The sequence below is a fragment of the Rhincodon typus genome, chromosome 37, assembly GCF_021869965.1.
Source record: "Rhincodon typus isolate 14 chromosome 37, sRhiTyp1.1, whole genome shotgun sequence".
NCBI classification, from domain to species: Eukaryota; Metazoa; Chordata; class Chondrichthyes; order Orectolobiformes; family Rhincodontidae; genus Rhincodon; species Rhincodon typus.
This window is the reverse complement of record NC_063368.1, coordinates 13,054,832-13,074,696: the sequence shown is the minus strand read 5'-3', so window position 1 is coordinate 13,074,696 and position 19,865 is coordinate 13,054,832. Positions and strand designations below refer to the sequence as shown.

Genomic DNA, 19,865 nt, shown 5'->3' with positions numbered 1-19,865 from the left:
TGGCGCTGTGAGGCAGCAGTGCTAACCACTGAGCCACCATGCCACCTCAGCATCTCAAATCTACATTCCTGCCCAGTCCTGATACTCATCCACTGCCTTGTTTAACAGGAACCTCTATGCCTCTGTCTTGAAAATATTCAATATTAACACAGCGTTCTCTTGGAGTACTTCCACAGATTCTGTACATATATCCCAAATTGGAGTTGAATACCCATTCTTCCTGATGCTGATGCTAAACATTCATACAACTCACGTCCAGAGATCAATGCGTGTGATCAAATCTTCCTGCCCTAAGCAACAATCTCCCCTCCACTTCTGAAGGTGCTGAGCAATCTTCAAACATACCAGCCACTAATGGTTAATTTAATCAACGTTACTAGATGGATCTGGAACAGGTGGTACTTGAACCTGGACCTCCTGATCAAGAAGTAGGGACACTTACCACTATACCAGCCTCTAACACAATGTCCCATTTGCAATCAGGAGTAAAAAATGTGGCTAAATTATTCATCAGCCCAAAGGTCACAGAATGACAGATTTGTTACAGTGCAAAAGGAGGCCATTCAGCCAACTGTGTCTATACTGGACCTCTGAATGAACAATTCACTTCGTACCATTTTCCTGCCATTTCCTTGTAACCCTGGAAGCTCCTTCTTTCTAAATAACGCTCCAATTCCCTTTTGAATGTTTTGAGGAATCTGCCTTCACTACATACTCGAGCAGCACATTCCATACCCTAATCACTTGCTGCAATAGAAGATTGTTGCCTCATATCACCTTTGCTTCTTCTGTCAAATTTTTAAAACTGTGCCCTCTTGTTCTCAATCGTCTCATGGTGGGAACATTTCCACCCCTGCTACTGTGGCCTGAAGCAAATATTTTAATTTGTTCATGGAATGTTGGCATTGTTAGTGAGAATAACATCTATGATCCATCCCAAATGGTCCTTGTTTCTTTGCAGTCCCTCTGGTGACCCAGTTTTAGCACCCCAGTCATCACTCTTTTACAAGCCATCAATGCACAGATCTAGGGTCGCCAATTTGCTGGGGGTCAAAATAGATTCTCCCCCTTGAAGGCTCTTGTAGCACAGTGGTAGTGTCCCTACCTCTGAGCCAGGAAGTTCAGGTTCAAATCCCATCCACTCCAGAGATGTGTAATAATGTCTTCTGAACAAGTTGATTGGAAAATATCTGAAATCATCATAGGTTTACAGCACTGTTGAAGATCACCTGGCCCACTGTGCCTGCGCTGGTTGAGAAACAAGCCACCCAGCAAAATCCCACTTTCCAGCATTTGGTCTGCAGCCCTGCAGGTTATGACGCTCCAGGTTCAGATTCAGACTTGTTCCACAAACATTAAATGGAGATTCGCCCCCTTGAGGGCTCTTGTGGTGCAGTGGTTGTATCCCTACCTCTGGACCAGAAGGCCCAGACGAAAAGTCCCAACTGCTCCAGTGGTGTGTAATAATGTCTCTGAACAGGTTGATTAAAATATCTGCATTTTCCCTCTTAAAATAGGATAGCGCAGACCGGGAGCAAATGGGTAAGACCTAATGTTGGAATCATTTCTGGGCCCAGTACTGAACAGAGTAGGTGTGGCATGATTTTGCATTGTTGTGTCAATGACTGGAGGGAAGCTCACTTGCTATCCGAATAAGGATCCTGAAACTATCAGGCCAGTATGAAGCCCACCTACAATGACAGAGCCACAGGCCCATGGTTTCAGATGGGAGCGATCAAGGCAGATGAGAGGGCCTCAAGGTAGAAGTGTCCTCCTGAATTGCAGGTAGAAAAATTGTCAATGATAAAGGCCAAAGCTGCCGGCTCAAGATTGTAGCTGCTTGAATCTCCTGGGTGGGGTTGAGTGTTGCTTTTTTTTTTGTGTGTTGACTTCAGTTGGAATAGGAGTGGGATCTTAATAGGACACTTGATTACTCCAATTTGGTACGTGGCGTTTGTGGTTTAGCCTCACCTGGCTATTTTAAGAATAACTTCGGTGCAGGATTGGGGCAACACAGGGTCCATGAGCCTCCACAGGCCTTCAAAACTCTGATGCCATGTATCCAAACCAAAGGTCACCAGTGCAGCACAATGTGTTAACTAGCAGACTGACAGAAAGCTACCAAGGCTTCACATTTTAATCACACAAGTCTCTTTCAGAGTTCCCAATTCTCTGCCTATCCATATGAACAACAAAGTTCAGTTACAAGAGGCTGGTAACGATAGAATTGAGACAACAAGGTGCAGAGCTGGATGAACACAGCAGGCCAAGCAGCATCAGAGGAGCAGGAAGGCTGATGTTTCAGGCCTAGACCCTTCATCAGAAATGGGGGAGGGGAAGGGGGTTCTGAAATAAATAGGGAGAGAGGGGGAGGCGGATAGAAGATGGATAGAGGAGAAGAAACAGACAGGTCGAAGAGGCGGGGATGGAGCCAGTAAAGGTGAGTGTAGGTGGGGAGTTAGGGAGGGGATAGGTCAGTCCAGGGAGGACGGACAGGTCAAGGGGGGGGGATGGGGGTGCGGCTTGAGGTGGGAGGAAGAACAGGTAGGTGGGAGGAAGAACAGGTTAGGGAGGCGGGGACGAGCTGGGCTGGTTTTGGGATGCGGTAGAGGGAGGCGAGATTTTGAAGCTTGTGAAATCCACATTGATACCATTGGGCTGCAGGGTTCCCAAGCAGAAAATGAGTTGCTGTTCCTACAACCTTCGGGTGGCATCGTTGTGGCACTGCAGGACGCCCAGGATGGACATGTCGTCTGAGGAATGGGAGGGGGAGTTGAAATGGTTCGCGACTGGGAGGTGCAGTTGTTTATTGCGAACCGAGCGTAGGTGTTCTGCAAAGCGGTCCCCGAGCCTCCGCTTGGTTTCCCCGATGTAGAGGAAGCCACAACGGGAACAGCGGATGCAGTATACCACATTGGCAGATGTGCAGGTGAAGATCTGCTTGATGTGGAATGTCTTCTTGGGGCCTGGGATGGGGGTGAGGGGGGCGGTGTAGGAGCAGGTGTAGCACTTCCTGCGGTTGCAGGGAAAAGTGACGGGTGTGGTGGGGCTGGAGGGGAGTGTGGAGCGGACAAGGGAGTCACGGAGAGAGTGGTCCCTCCGGAAAGCAGATAAGGGTGGGGAGGGAAAGATGTCTTTGGTGGTGGGGTCGGATTGCAGATGGCGGAAGTGTCGGAGGATGATGCGTTGGATCTGGAGGTTGGTGGGGTGGTACGTGAGGACGAGGGGGATTCTGTTTTGGTTGTTATTGCGGGGAGGAGGTGTGAGGGATGAGTTGCGGGAAATGTGGGAGACACGGTTGAGGACGTTCTCGACCACTGGCGGGGGGGCGGGGGGAGGTTGCGGTCCTTGAAAAACGAGGACATCTGAGATGTACGGGAGTGGAATGCCTCATCCTGGGAGCAGATGTGGCGGAGGCGAAGGAATTAGGAATAGGGGGCTATTTTTGCAGGAAGGTGGGTGGGAGGAGGAGTATTCTCGGTAGCTGTGGGAGTCAGTGGGCTTGAAATGGATATCGGTTTCTAGGTGGTTGCCAGAGAAGGAAACAGAGAGGTCCAGGAAGGAGAGAGAGGTATTAGAGATGGTCCAGGTGAACTTAAGGTTGGGTTGGAAGGCGTTGGTGAAGCGGATGAACTGTTCGAGCTCCTCGTGGGAGCACGAGGCGGCGCCAATACAGTCATAAATGTAATGGAGGAAGAGGTGGGGTTTAGGGCCAGTGTAGCTACGGAAGAGGGATTGTTCCACGTAACCTACAAAGAGGCAGGCATAGCTTGGGCCCATGCGGGTACCCATGGCCACCCCCTGTCTCTGTAGGAAGTGGGAGGAATTGAAAGAGAAGTTGTTGAGGGTGAGGACGAGTTCGGCTAATCGGATGAGGGTGTAAGTGGAGGGGGACTGGTCGGGCCTGCGGGACAGGAAGAAGCGGAGGGCCTTTAGGCCACAATAGAATTGAGTTGCTTACATTGTCAGTGCTTGGGAACGTGTGTCCAATCAATCAATGTACAAGGGTACAATCACCCTGATCTCACAACCCATCCTGATCAAGCAGTGACACTGTGGTTATATTAAAAGGGAATAAATGATGTCTGTGTAGATTTTTTCAGGGTTTTACAACACCCACTGTTCATTTATAAAAATCATGCCTTGTAAAGCACTTCTTACACTTTCAGGATCCCAAAACATTTTATGGCCTGTGTTCTAATGTAGGAAAAGCTTATTTGTACAGAGCTACATCCAATATTATGGTACAAATACAGAATGCTAGCAAAACTGAACAAGTCTGGCAGTATGTGTTGTTTTTTAGAATACTTTTGACAAAAGCCCATTTTTAACACCTTTCAGTTCCGAAGAGTCACACTGAACTCTTCGACATTATCTTGGTTTCTCTTTCCACAAATGTTGCCAGACCTGCTGAATTTCTGCAGCATTCTGAGTTTGTTTCAGATTTCTAGCATTTGCAGTATTTTGCTGTTATTCCCATGTTGTGGTGATGAGTGGAGAGTCTGATTGTCATATTTTGAACGAGGGGTAAATATTAGCTAGGAGAATTTCCCTCTTCTGTTCTGTAAGAGCATCCTAGGATCTTTTACCCCTACTTAGGCTGAGATCCTGTTTGCTACCTCAGCATTTCATCTCAATATCTGCATCTCTGACAATGTAGCCCTTCCTCCGTACTGGATTGGGACTATAACACCATTTTGAGCAAGAGAGATTGGCACAGAGTGGGCGGGCCAGGGATGGAGAGGGGAGTGCAAGATAGAGTGGGGCAAGGGAAAGGGCAAGAGTGAGTATGTGTCTGTCTGCCTTTCTTTCTCCTTTGTCCACTCATCCCCAGCCTCTTCTCTCCACTGTCTCCCACATCTCAAGGTTAAGCAGCGCTACACAAAGACGATAGAGGACTTAAACAAGTACAATCCAAAATACATGGAAGAGATGGAGATGGTCTTTGACCAGAGCCAGCAGCTGGAGCAGAAACGCATTATCTTTCTCAAACAGATCTTCCTGTCCATACACCGGCACCTCGATGTCACCAACAATGAAAGGTACTTTGCAATCCACCAAAAACTGGTCTTTACCATAAGATAATAGTACAAGGGCTAAGGGTCACAGATTTATGGGATACACAAGAATGAACTTCCTTACACACTGTGTGATAATGACAAGGTTAGGGAACTCCTATCTGAGAATGTAGTGGAAGTGTTGATGATCAATGATTTCAAAAGAAAATTGGATGAGCATTTGAGAGAAATAAACTTGCAGTAAACAAGGATAGGGAGAGAATTGGGCTGACTTTAGAGAGCTGGCATGACTTGATGGACTGAATGATGTCCTTCTCTGCCTTAATAACTCTATGTATGGACAGCAATAAGTTGATGGCTACCTGAAAGATGTAAATAAACATTCTGTGAAGCCAGTGGTTAAAGGCTTCAGCCAACAAGGTACAAAGTTAACACAGACTAAGTTTGATCACCTTGCATATGGAGATAATTTCTCAAGGAGATCAGGTGTTGGGGAGCTACACTTTGGTCTCTGTTTTCACTGACCGGTTCACAGTGACAGACTAGCAAGAACATGCATGGATCAGGGTCAGGTCTTATAATCAACTATGCAGTGACATCTTCTGCCCAAGTCCATAACAGACAATGGTCACTTAGATGTGGTGCTTTGGTATTGTTCGTACCTGTGGACCTCAGCAAAAGTCAGATTATTCAGGTGAGAAAACTGGATATATTCAAATAAAATAATTTTCAGTATCTTCCCATCTCAAAAGACAAACATAATCCAGTTTTTAGCTATGAACCAGTTATCTATTCTCTTGCATAATCATCTAAATTAACATCTAATAAAATGCACAGAGATGCTATAGCTTAAGTTTTGATAAGATTAGGAGAAATATTTTTCATGTATGTATATTCCCAGCTACCACAATCAATGATAGGCCAATTAGGGTGCTTTAAAAATGTGGCCAGATGATATCAAAACATCTATGAAGTTGGAAATCAAAACAAGAATTAGGAATAGGCCATTCACCCCCTCAAGCTTTCTTCACCATTCAGTATGGTCATGGTTGATCTGATCCTATCCTTAACTCCACTTTCTCACTGGCCCTCCCAACTCCATAACCTTGAGTTTTCTTGCAGGCAGATTTTTTGACCTATGAAAGAGCCAAGCTAACTGAATTAAGAAAAAGCAGAAAACAGCTTGTAAATATCAACTGAAGTTGACCGAATAATGATTGAAAGTACTGAAGGGGTTTTGATTGACTTCAGTGTGTGCACAAAAGTTAAGAGATTAGAAGTAGAGATAGAATTGGTGGAACAATGTATGAAATGGTCAGGGTTAAACCTTCAATAGACTGGAAATCAGCATTGCAGGAAGTGAACAACTTGATGGGTTGAATGGCACTTTCTCTTTCCATGCGGGTGATGTTCTTAAGGCCATCTTTCACTACTCCAAACTTCAACAGATGATGTTGCCAGGGCAGATTTTCCTTTTATTATATAGACCAGCATTTATTGTTCATCCCTAAGTATCCTCAAGGTGGTGGTGAGTCACTTTCTTGAACTACTGTAGTTCATGTAGGTAAATCCACAGTTCTATTATGTAGTTTCAGGACTTTCACCCAATGTCAGTGAAAGGAATGGCAATATAGTTCCATGACTGAATGGTGCATGGCTTGCTGGGGAAATTGTAAGAGGTGGTGTTTTGATGCATCTGCTGCCCTTGATCGTCCAGGTGATAAAGGTCACAGGTTTGGAAGGTGCTATCAAAGGAGGGTGGGCAAGTTGCTGGAGTGTCTTGTAGATGGTGAATGGTTGATGAATGGAGAGAATGCTCAAAGTGAAGGATAGAGTGCCAGTCAGACACTTGGATGTTGTCAAGCTATTCGAGTGTTGTTGGACTGCACACCTTCAGGCAACCAGAAATTATTCCTTCTCAATCCTAACTTGTACCTCAAATATGGACAAGCTTTAGGGAGGTAGGAGGTTAATTAGGCACCACGGAATTCCCAGTCTCTGAGCTGCTTATGGAAAGTCTTTATAGGGCTAGTCCAGTTCAATTTCTGGTCAGTGGTAATCCATCTAGGATGTTGATAGTGTGGGAATCAGTGACAGTAATACTGTTGAATATCAAGGAAAATGGTTAAACTCCCTCTTCATGGAGATGGTCAGTGACTGATAGGATGTTACTAAGCACTTGTCATCCCAAATCTGAATGTTGTTTTGCTTGGAATAGAGGTGGCTGAGGGGAGACTTAATGCATACAAATGTCTACTTGAAGAATCATGACTTGCAGGAAAGTGGGATCAGGAGTGGACTGAATGATAAGTTTTAATATTGTAAATTTTCTACAAGATCGATTGTGTAATGTCTCACTGGCATAGGGCACTGAAAATCAAGCCCCACTATTCCTGGGGTCATCACATAAGTTAAAAATTTTATATAAGTACAAAGAAAGTCCTCTAATTACCAGTCTTTTAGACTCAAGTTGACAAATTATGGACTAATTTCTGCACACAAATACATTGATTCTAACTACAGGTAAATAATTATGATTAATCAACATAATTCTACTGATTTAAAACACCAACCCCCCCTTCTAAAAGTATCCCAATAGAAAAAAAAATTGGTGTTATGAGTGGTGGGAAAAGCTGGGGAGGCAGTTCAACAGCCCTTGATTACGAGATTTGCAGAGATGATCCTTGCGGGCTGTTCATTAATCTCTCTTTTCTCCAAATACTTGCACTTGCCTCTAGGAGGCATAGAGTGACTACTCCACAATTTATAAAGTGTCTGATTTATTGGTTACAAGCTACTAGTGAAGTAAAATACTCTAACTTTTTGTACAGTAGGATTTTTTTTAAACTGCAGAAAGACAAACAGCATATTCCTTTCAGGAGGTCTAATGATAGAGTAATTGTTCATGCCCACAAGTCATTAAACTACCTGAAAGCCATCACACAGTTGTTGGCAGGCAGGTCTGTCACTGGTTTATGGAATGATGACCATTGTTAATCAGCTACTTGTAGCTGGCCAAATTTCTTTGTTCACTCCCTGGCTCCAGCTCGTCTGTAATAACCTTTCCCACTGATTGAACAAACAACACTGTAAACAGCAATTACTATAACTGCTGGTGTCTTGCATTTGAAAAAGCCCAGTACTCCCTTCCACAATCCTTGGTTTTTAAAGTATTCCTTTTCCCATTTCATTCTACAATCAAAAATACAAAAATAAAATGACAGCCTTTACATTTTATGATGCTCAGTTTGAATTGTTCATGATTTACGAAACGAGCATTAGCTTTGATATAGCCCAGGCTTCCACTTCAGCCCTAGCTATAAGAGTGGTAGAAGATTCAATCCCCTGATCATTGTTCAGTTAGTGTGGTGTTAACAAACTGTCTTAATTCCAACAAAAAGATTGCTGGAGAAATACAGTGTTTGGTAAGGGAGAGAAAAACAAGTTAACATTGAGTCTAGTCTCGGTGGTGGGTGGAATGAATGCAGAACATGGAGACAGAGTCCAGAGAGAGGAAGAAAAATGGGTTTATGCAAATAGAGAGCTGACAATATTAGGTGGGAGGGGGGTGTGGGGAAGAAGAGGAAGAGAGCAAGACTGGCAATAACTGCTAGTTAAGCTACGAGAAGTGAGAGTAGTTTACTTTTGCGGTACTCTAGTAGGCCACATTCCCATTCCTTTCCAGTAGGCAAGCAGCAGTGACTTTACGAAATGCAAATACATTATCTTTCATCTGAACAAACAATTGCCAAGGGGGACAAGAGAACAAACTGGCCAGGACAACAGTGAGAACTCTTTTGCTTGACTTCAAAATAGTTTTCATTTGCATGCATTCAACCTGGAGGCCAGACTGACTCTCTGTTTAAACAAATAAATAAATGGGAAACAAAAACAAAAACAAATTGATATAGACAACACAGTGTGGAGCTGGAAGAACACAGCAGGTCAGGCAGCATCAGAGGGGTAGGAGAATTGATGTTTCGGGTTGGGACCCTTCTTGATACAAGTGCGAGTGTGCGCGAGCGTGAGAGACAGAGACAGACAGAGAGAGAGAGAAAGAGAGTGGGTGGGGGGGCATGGAGATGGAGCCCACAGAGATAACAGTATTTGGACAGACAAAGGAATGGGTAAAGGTCAGCATGGGAGAATTAGTACTGCTATTAATGGGAACCATTGGTTATGGTAGCAGCCCAAGTGATGACAAAACCTGGTATGTGAATGCGAGGTCTCAGAAATGTTCACCTTTTTCCTCAACTGAGGATTCTCCACCACCATGGTTGACAGGACTCTCAGCCATGTCGGACTCATCTCCCACACTTCTCTCCTCACTCCTTCCCTCCCACACCACCAATACGGTTCCCTGACCGTCACCTTCCCACCAACATCCACATCCAAAAGATTATGAGCCATCATTTCCACCAACTCCAGACACATGACCTGGTATGGGAGTTGGGGCGGAAGGGGGTGGGAGCGCGGTGGGGTGGGGTTGGACGCAAAAAAGTTCACCTTTTTCCTTGTCCAACGATTCCCCACATTGGAGTTGACAAGTTGACAGTGTGTCTGCCTCATCTTCCGCACTTCTGCCCTCACCCCTTCTCTTCCCTCCCACACCAGCATCCATGTCCAAAGGATTATGAGCTGCATTTCTGCCATGTCCAGTGGGATGCCATCACCAGACACAAATTCCCCTTCCTTCCCTCATTAGCCTTCTCCAGGGACCATTCCTTCCAGGACACCTTGGTTCACTCCTCCAACCCCAACACCCCCATAAGGTTAAGATTTGAATTGAATTCAATATTTAAATAGATAAACCTAATTGTTACCGTAAACCATTGGTGACTAACAAAACTCTACCCAGTTCACTAGTGCCCTTTAGGGAGGGAAATCTGCCATCCTTACCTGCTGTGACCTACATTGACACTTAACTGCTCTCTGGCAATTAGAGATGGGCAATAAATGCTTACCTACCCAGCGATGCTCATCCTGTGAACGAATTAAAAAAAAGAGAGTTGAGAAAGTTTCCTCTTTGGGACATATGGGGTGTATGTGAGGAACACTTGAGTTAACTAGATTTTAAGATTGTTTCTACATGCAGTTTGCCTATCACTGAATCGGTCTTAGCCAGGAAAGTTCCTCACCTTTATAGTGGAAATGACTGCATTTCAAGGGATACATGGGGTAAACTGCACAGAACTTTTGATAAATTTCCATTTCCTGACTCTCTCTCCAGCTTCCGGTCTATATTCAAAGATCTACACCAGACTGTACTCTCAGTAAATGAGCAGAATGATTTGAAGTGGTGGCGCAACACACATGGTCCAGGGATGCCAACCAACTGGCCACATTTTGAGGTGAGTGCAAAATCATTCCACCCACTTAAACTGAACCTGATTCAAATTGTCTATCTCCAAACAACATAACATTTTTCATTTTGTTTAAACCTCTGACAAATTTGAATTTTAATCCTCTAACAGCGTTCCAGGACTGGGGAACTAAGTATTCAGCTACAACTAAACGGATTAACATCTTTGCCTCCAATGCAGCAGGTTGCGAGTGCAAATACTGCTTGGAACACAAGTCCAGAATCTAGACTAAGTGCAGTACTGAGGCAGTGCTGAGCTGTCAGAAGTTAAAATTCTACAAAAATTCTGAGGATTACTCTCCAGACATGGACAATATTAATCCCTCAATCAACATCACAAAAACAGATGTTCTGATTATTATTAGGAGCTGGCAGTGTGCAAACCGTCTGCCGATTTCCTACATCACAGAAGTAACTGTATTTGAAGTTTTACAAAGTATCAAAGACTTGCATCTTTCAGCATCATGTGCTGTATTCTTCTGTTGTTTCTTGGAATATTGTTGCGCTTAGGGAAGCAACACAACCTTAACTTTACGTCAGCTTGTATCGCTTACTTCTCAGTCAGAAGGCTCGAGTTCTACTCCGGCACATGATCCAGGTGAACTTTCAGTGTATTCCTAAGACAATGCAATGTTGACATCTTTCAGATGCAACATAAAATGGAGACCCCATTTACCTTGGTCAAATGGATCCTGTGACACTGCCCCTTTTCCACTGATAATCTGCCCAACATTTGTTCAGTGAGAGACATGGGAATGTAGGACCAGGAGTAGGCCTTTCAGCCTGTTCCAACATTTAATATGATCATGACCGATTGAACACGTCAATGCCTTTTACATCATCTCCACAAATCCTTTACACTATTGTTTTTTTTTGATAATCAATCAGTCAATCTCTACTTAAAAATACCAAACTGCTAAGTTTTCACAGCCTTCTACATGTGGAGAATACCAAAGATTCGCCACCCTCTGAATTAAGATTTCTCTTCATCTCAGACCCAAGTATTTTTTTGTTAAGACGGTCTCCTGGTTTTAGACTCCTTGACCAGGGGGAATATGTTACCTGCAATGCAGTCTATCCCTTTAAGTATTATGTAAGTGTCAATGAGATCACCTCTCATTTTTCCAAAACTCTAGGGAATGCAGACCCAATCTCTCCATTGTATTCTCTCATCACCTTCAGAATAAGTCTGGTGAACATTCCTTGCACTCCCTATAAGGCAACAATATCTTTATTGAAAAAAAAGCAACAGAATTAGCTGGAGAAACTTAGCAGATCTAGCAGCATCAGTAGAGAGAAAGTAGAGTCAATGTTTCAGGTGAAGTGATCATTCTTTAGAATCTCTTTACTGAGATGACTACAGAATGGCTGCCACCACTGGCCCATGAAAACAACACTATCTACACTTGTGTGATTAGATTGCCAAGGCGAGTTTGAGACTTGAGGATGCGAAAGACACTATGTAAATGCAATTTCTATCCTGGTGAGCATTGCCACAGCCGATTTTAAAAAAAGTCAAGGTAAAACAAAAGCTTCAGTCATGGTAGGGACAGAGTAGGTAAAATGAAACTGCTCCCATCAGTGGGAGGATCAAATTCAGAGGATGTAGACAGAATATGGTTGGAAAAAAGGACCACTGGCAACATGAGGAAAACCTTTAATATAGCAATGGATTGCACTGCCTAAAAGCATGATTTTTGAAAAGCTGTTGGAGAAGCATGTAAAAGAGAGATTTGCTAGGGTATAGGGAAAGGACCATGGAATGGGCAGTAACTGAGCAGCTCTTGTGGACAAACAGACAGAATGGCCTACTGAACTGACTGAGTGCTGGAGAAACTGAGCAGGTAGGGCAGCATCTGTAAAGAGAGAAGCAGTTAAGTCCAATGACTCTTCTTCAGAACCGAAAGGTTTTCTGCTGGGTTAGAACAATTTCCAGAATATATCATTCGAGTTAAATGTTTACATTCACATATTGCGTTAGAAGACACTAATTTTGAATTCCCCATCTTGGTCCCAGATTGCCAAGAAAAACATTATAATTAATGAGATTGCCAGCTGATTAATTTATTGAGAGACTAGGCTTGTCCTTCCTTAACAGCACCTAACAAACTTTCTTTTGATTCCACAGGAATGGAGTCCAGAGAGAGAGAAAATTGCAGGCAAGACAGGGAAAGGGAAGAAGGAAGGAGACAAGGTGGTTCTTCAAAGCTTAAGGTGATATATCAAGAGTTGTAATGTGTTACAGATAGCAATTCCTGGTGCTAGGGAGTGACCTTCCAACGTTCAATTTGACTCAGACTGCAGTGTATTTTTTCCCCTCTCTCTGCCAGTCTTCTCCTTCACCTTCCTGAAGATGCCAACATTTGATGTTTTTCTGTGTGCTAACTATCCCTCCAAAAACTCAACACAATTAGTATTCACGTGGGTAAGCACGTGCTTCCACTGTAGGAAATAGCCAGGCCCGACTTAGTCCTCAGTCCTAGCTGGGGCTCCTGAACATTGAAAATTAGTAACATGAGCCATAACTAAATCCATACCCAGGGGACAGAGATCACCTGTGTGGCCCTTCTTGCCTTTGCTGTCCAGAGATAACAAAAACTGAGGCTGTTCAGTTACTGACTGAATAAATTTATTGAACCAGTGTTTGATAATACTACCATTACTATTTGCATCACAATTGCCAAAGGCATTTGAGATTGAAGGTCTCGCAGTGCAGACAGCTGATCCTGAGGGATCTTGCTGTGTGCAAACACATTGCACATTACAACAGTGACTACACTTAACATTGCAGACTTTCTGATGTTGTGAAGGACGACAAATAAATCTAAGCCTGTCTAGTCCAGAATAAATCAGGTAGCTCAGCTCAGAGCAGAAGATAAAACCCAAATCGTTTGAATCTTCAAACATGAAGCTATCCCTGAGCACGCTGGAAATTATCCATTTTTTTTTTTAAAAAAGCTAAAAGCATAGGTAGCCACAAACCACAGGCTCAGAGTTTGGATTTTCCTGCAGAAAAGTGCAAATCAGAGAAAGCAATGAAAGCAAGTGTCCACAATTTATATCAATATAAGACACTAGTTTACTGGAGTATTGCTGCATTTCAGGAAGGATGTGAAGATATTCGAAAACAATTAGAGATTTCCAAGGATGAGGAAATTCAATGATCAAGATAGGTTAGATAAGTTGGGACTTTGCTCCTTGGAGAAGACAAGGCTGAGAGATCTTATCGAATTATTCAAAATCATGAGGCTAACACAGTAAATGGGGAGAAAATGCTCCTATGATTGAAAGGATACAAATATAAAGTATCAGTATAATGTCTAAATGACTGAGCAGACTTGAGGGGCTGAATAGCCCACTTCTACTCCCATATTCAATGATCATATCCCAGCAAAGAGCAACTTCAAGCAAAGATGAGGGAGAGGGGAAAAAGCAAAACCCAAATAAAAACCTCTGTGTAAACTCAATTTTGTACACCTTCATACTGAATGTCCAGTTCTAGAGAATGTAGATCTGAACTGGGATGCAGAACAGGGGATAAGTATTTATCCAATTCAACTACTTAGCTTCCTTTATCATCACTGGTTCATGGGTGGATTTAATTTTCCTCCAAGCCATTCCACTATCTTGTTTTTGGTTTCACAGTTTAAGTAAAGGGTACTCCCTGGGTGAGGATGGCACAAACGTCCCTGGCGTCAGAATCCGCGCTTTGTACGATTACACCAGCCAGGAGTCAGATGAGCTCAGTTTCAAGGCGGGTAAGCATTGCATCCTAAATTTTTGCAACCGACCTCTCTCAAAGCTAATCCAGGGAGTCTGAAAATAGTGCAACAGGGCAGGGAGGTGACAGACAGGACACTGTACATCGTTTCAGGGCTGAATGATTCAGCCTTCCCGATGCTTCACTATCAGGAAACAACATCCTTTCAGTTGTTATGTCCCTCTCGAAACTGCTTCCTTTCCATTTTAGTGCACAAAATAGACCATTCAGCCCAACTAGTACACACACATGCCTCCTCCTTCTGTGTGTAATCTCATCACCGCATCCTTCTATGCTCTTCATGAGTTTATCCTGCTTCCCCTTGAATTCCATCCACGCTAATTGTCAGTAGCACTAGATGCAGTGGGAAGTTTCCCATTCTAAACACTTGAATTCTCTACTGCATTTATCACTGACTGTCTTATATTTACAAGCCCCTAGTTCTTAATGTCTTCATAAATGGCAACATTTTCCAAATTTATCCTATCAAACCCTTTCATAATCTGTGCCACTTCTGTCAAGTCATGCTCTTGCAATCCCGTCTCTTCCATAGAAGACAGCCCCAAGTCTGTTCAATCTTTCCTATTAAGTAAAACCTCCCAATTCTGATTTCAATCCAGCAAATAATTTTTGCCCCTTTGCCAGGGTTTTTCTACCTGTTTTTTTACACGAAGACCTGAATTTATGATAGTACTCCCAAATGTGGTCTAACCAAGGCATTGAAAAATTTCCTTCTGACGGTATGTACGGCAGCTCCGTTCTTTAGTCCCTTTTCTTCTCTGCTTGATCTCTATGTCCGTTCTAGAGCTTTATTTTTATTACTTCAAGATTTAAATTCTCCAAAGCCCTTCTATCAAGCATTCCTCTAATCCAATTCATGTACAAAGTCCATCTCTTTTTCTGCAATAAGTCCTCTTCGTCCATCAACCTCTGTCCTGAACCAACCTCCACTGATCATCTAGGAAATACACTGAATTCAAAACTAAAAAGGTTCCTGATTTTCCTTCAGGGTCTCACTCATCCATCTCTACAAACTCCGTCCTCAGCCCATGTCCCAGTCTTTACTCTTTGCTTCTGACTCCAACCTCGTGACAGTTCAACTCTCATCATCCAACATGGTGAACAGAATTTTTAGCCAACTTTATCCTCTTCTTCTGGAAATGCTAGCTTACAATTCTCCTTACCTTTCTGACTCTTATTTCTGAAATCTTTTACTAAAATCTATCTTTTTGACTGTACTTTGTCAGGTCCCTGAAGTCTAACACAGTGAAACACTGAAGAAACTTAGGAGATCTAACAACAGAGTCCAAGTTTCCAGTCTGATCTCGGCAGCATTTTTTCATGTTTGTTTCAGATTTCCAGCATCTGCAGTATTTTGCTTTTATCTCCTTGAAGTCTGCTTAATGTCCACATTCTTTAACGCAAGATGTCATTGGATATTTATTACTAAAGATGTCAAATCTAAGTTTATTGCTGTTGGGAGGATGTTTCTTTTCGGCTGAGCTTACAGGAAGTCTTTTAACATAATGGATATCGGTCCATGGTTCAATGTCAACCCTTGATCAACTGGTAACCAATAGGAAGCTCACAAAGATGTCATACTGTTGCAAGAAAGGGTAGGCTAAAGAAGGTTCCTGGGGCCAAGTAGAATTAGCTTTACCCTGATCCTAACTGTGCTGCACCTCAACTAGGAGTGCTTAATACTGGCCCAGAGAGGGAGTCTGTTCCCTTCTCAAGCTCTAATAATTCTCACCTTGATAAGCAACCAAAAGCAAAATGGCTTAATTCAAGGCTACAGGTGACACTCAGGCAATTATCACTACTTTAGCCTTTGTTGCATTATCAGAACACTCTTTACTGATGGTAACTTTTGCTAGAGTGGCGTGGAAATAAAGGGGCTTCTCATCTCAGTTTGCTGCCCCTTCAGTAGACTATCAGTTCCTGCTAGAATTTGATGATGGTCCGGAAGACAGAATAACAGGGTTAAAAAATGACAAAATAGGAGCACTTCAAACACTTCAAACAAAACAAAAAAAAAAAAAAAAAAAACTGGCTTACAGCAAGACCACAATCAAAATCTACAAGCAAACAATGGCAGATTACAAAATGTACTGGCTATATTTACTAATCAAGATTGATACTTCGTGGTTGAAAGTCAGTCTGCATCAATGACATTTAGATTACCAGAAAAAATTGGAGATTTAAACAATTAAATTATGCTTTTCCCTGTACTCTTCAAAATCATCTCCTTCAGACTTGGATTACAGTTGAATAGATGGTGACATTTTCTCTCTTACCGTACCCACCATACATATGTGAACATGGAATATGGTCGTGGGCTATTTGGAAGCATTATGCATCACAGCAGAGTCAGAATACCCGTTGTCCTGAGACGTCAGCTTCTAACTAAAAGATAGTGGTGGTGATAAGTAATGGAGACCCCTGGCCTGATTCTATCCAACCATTAAGATTGGACTGGAGCCACCTAACCACTTCCACTGGCTGAGGTCACCAGAACAGCACATATCAGGAACTAAGTCTATGGCATTCAGACCCACATTGTTCAGTGGCTGGGTGGCACATTCATTCACTTGATTGTTGGAATAATGGTAAAACTATTCTGACACCATATTTCTAAAGACAGAACTAGGCCTCAACTACAGTAGTGCCTAATCTGGGTAATGCACTTTAAGAAAGATGTCAAGGGCTCGAAGGGGAAACAGATTTACCAAACTTATACCAGATCTGAAGGATTTCAGCTATTTAGAGAGACTAGACAAGTTGGAGCTGCTCTGTTTAGAAGAGAGGAGTTTAAGAGGAGATCTTATGAGGGGGCTTTGGTAGACTAAATAAATTGAAACCATTTTCACTGGATCAACAGCTTGAGGACAAAGATCTAATGTCATGAGTAAAATAATGAGACAAGATGATAATTTTTGAGTGAGCTCTTATGATCTGAGATGCACTTCCAATGGGGACTGGATATATACTTGTGAAGGACAGATTTTCCTCATGACGTGGAAAGGGTGGGTCTTCACTGAATAAGACTTTTTTCAAAGGACCAGGACAGACACATTGGGTCAAACGAAAACAAAAATGCTAGAAATCCCAACAGGTCAGGCAGCATCCATGGAGACACAGCAAGCTAATGTTTCAAGTCTAGCTGACTCTTCATCAAGCTGGAAGAGCAAAACTTCTTCAGGGTGGACATTCCTTGGATCAATTTTTTAAAAATATATTTATCCATGGGATGAGGGCGTTTATGGCTAGGTCAGCATTTATTGGTAATTCCAAATTGTCCAGCAGACAGTTTAAGAGTCAAACACATTACTGTGGGTCTGGAGTCACATGTAGGCCAGACAAGGTAAGGAATGTAGTTTCCTTCCTTAAAAGGACATTAGTGAACTGGGTGGGATTTTCCTGACAATCAGCAACAGATTCATGGTTATTATTAGACTCTTAATTCCAGTTTTTTTTTTATAAATTGAATTCAAATTACACCATCTGCTATGGAAGGATTCGAACTGGAGTCCTCAAGATATTACCTGGGTTTCTGGATTAATAGTCTAGCGATAATGCCATTAGGCCATTGCCTCCCTAGTTTCTCGTGCTGGTCCTCACTCCCCCACCCCATTCCAAATGAAGAATGATATGGAATACAATTTAAACTTTGCAACAGGTTGTCTTTCTGACTCTTAGTGCTGCTTTCATCAGACTTTTTGTGCTTGGTTTTCAGGTCAGGAACTGACTAAAGTAGAGGACGAGGATGAGCAAGGATGGTGTAAAGGTTATCTTGATGGAGGCCGCATTGGACTATACCCAGCAAACTATGTAGAAGTTATACAGTAGAAGGCAGTGTGAATGCTGCTTAAAAAAAGTTGATATTTAATATGAAGGCATCACCACCAGGACCTATATCAAAGACAGTGTTTCTCCACCAACACCGCTTTAAAAAAAATACTGTTTAAACTTTATTTTTCATTACTATGACTAACTTTTAAAAAAAAAAATTAGCCTGTGAATGCTAACAACATTTTTGGCTGGGAGGACTAACTGTGCCCACAAAATTCAGGGGAGCTAGATTAGTGTTCGAGCATTGGACAGGGAAGTTACTGAGCCAGAGACCCACAGGCAGCAGAGAAGATTGCTTGAGGAGCAGGAAGAGTTGGATCTTGTAAAGGAACCACATTATCAGTTTAAAAAAAATACACAGGTCATTAACAGGATCTCTGTCAAGTAACTAATCCAAATTTGGCAACACAAGGAATGGGACCTGCATTCACAATTGCAATGGGAACAAAAGACCCTGGGTTAAACAAACATAACCACTGTGGAGGTCAATTAATTTCTATTCTCAGGATATCAACAACCCCTAGCCAGCTTCCCAGCAAAACTGCATCATGTCACTTGTACAGGAGACAAAATGGATAGGAGGAAACTTAAGAATTGAATAATTTGAGATAAAATGGTAGCTCCCTGATGTTGGAACTCCCTCATCTCAATAGACCAGATACATTTAAAAGGTGCATTTTGAGCTATTTTGATGACTGAATGCAAGTTTCAAACATCATACACTTTGCGAATTTCTCATGCTTTCACTTATTTACACAATAGGATTGGCAGAGGCACAAATAAATCACTTGCAAAATTTGTAAACATGTAATGTGATGAACATAGCACTAGAACACCTCTGCTTTAATCCTATAAATTTTTTTTACACTCCCAAAACATGCACACCCCTCACTGCAAAACTCTGAAATACCTTACGTCAACCATGAAAAAGCAATCAAAAACTCTGGCCGATTTGCCTCTCTTCTACCAGACAGCAATTATAGGGTCTTAACTACCACCCCAACCAAATTAAAACAAACAGTCTGGGTAGCACCCAGAACTTTTCTACTGAGTCACTCAGATATCCACCGTCTTAAATAGATGATTTACTTGGAGCGCACACTCTTATTTATTAGGTGGTTAAACTAAAGCACACCACCATCACTGGCCACAACAAATGGCAGTGCTGTATGTAGCATCTACACAACTTAGCATGGTGCATTGGATAGTGTTATAAAAACAAAGATGATTAGGGGGTGACCTTAGAGGTTCATAAAATCATGAGGGACATGGATGGCGTGAATAGCCAAGGTCTTTTCCCCAGGGTAGGGGAGTCCAAAACTAGAATGGCATGGGTTTAAGGTGAGAGGGGAAAGATTTAAGGGGAACCTGAGGAGCAACGTTTTCACACAAAGGGTGGTTCGTGTATGGAATGAGCTGTCAGAGGAAGTGGTGGAGATAGCTAAATTACAACATTGAAAAGGCATCTGGATGGGTGTATTGGAAGAGTTTAGACAGATATGGGCCAAATGCTAGTAAATGGGACTACATTAATTTAGGATATCTGGTTGGCATGGACGAGATGGACTGAGGGTCTGTTTCCGTGCTGTACAACTCTGACTCTATATATTCCTGAGATGGCTTGCATGCTCATGCAGAAAGAACGACTGCGCCAAACTAGATAATTTAGGCAACCGGAAATCGGCTTGGAGGATTTTAGAATGCTTTGGAGAAAGTGACAGGTTGCATTAGTGCGGTCCAGATTACTGGGCGAGTTTTAATTTCTGCAAATGACTAGTATAAATTAACCCTACAGTATTACAGGTTGAGAAGTAAGGTACTGAGGAGCTAGAAGTGTTGAGTCTAAGGTGGCTCCGCTGCTTCCTCTGACCTC

General features: G+C 42.6%; 1 protein-coding gene across 6 annotated transcripts in view; it reads left to right on the top strand.

Annotated features, from left to right (window-relative positions):
- si:ch211-51c14.1 (protein kinase C and casein kinase substrate in neurons protein 3) overlaps nucleotides 1-19,327 on the top strand; it is a 63,051-nt gene extending 43,724 nt beyond the window's left edge. For 5 of the 6 annotated variants that reach the window (XM_048617462.1, XM_020535666.2, XM_048617461.1 and 2 more), the window contains 5 exons: nucleotides 4,867-5,042; nucleotides 10,249-10,369; nucleotides 12,509-12,594; nucleotides 14,026-14,138; nucleotides 17,877-19,327. In XM_048617462.1, the coding sequence (XP_048473419.1) occupies nucleotides 4,867-5,042; nucleotides 10,249-10,369; nucleotides 12,509-12,594; nucleotides 14,026-14,138; nucleotides 17,877-17,989 (609 nt within the window). In that variant the 3' untranslated portion in view covers nucleotides 17,990-19,327. The remainder of the gene's footprint in view (nucleotides 1-4,866; nucleotides 5,043-10,248; nucleotides 10,370-12,508; nucleotides 12,595-14,025; nucleotides 14,139-17,876) is intronic. The other variant, XM_048617464.1, reaches the window with a different exon arrangement.
- Nucleotides 19,328-19,865: the final 538 nt, after the last annotated feature.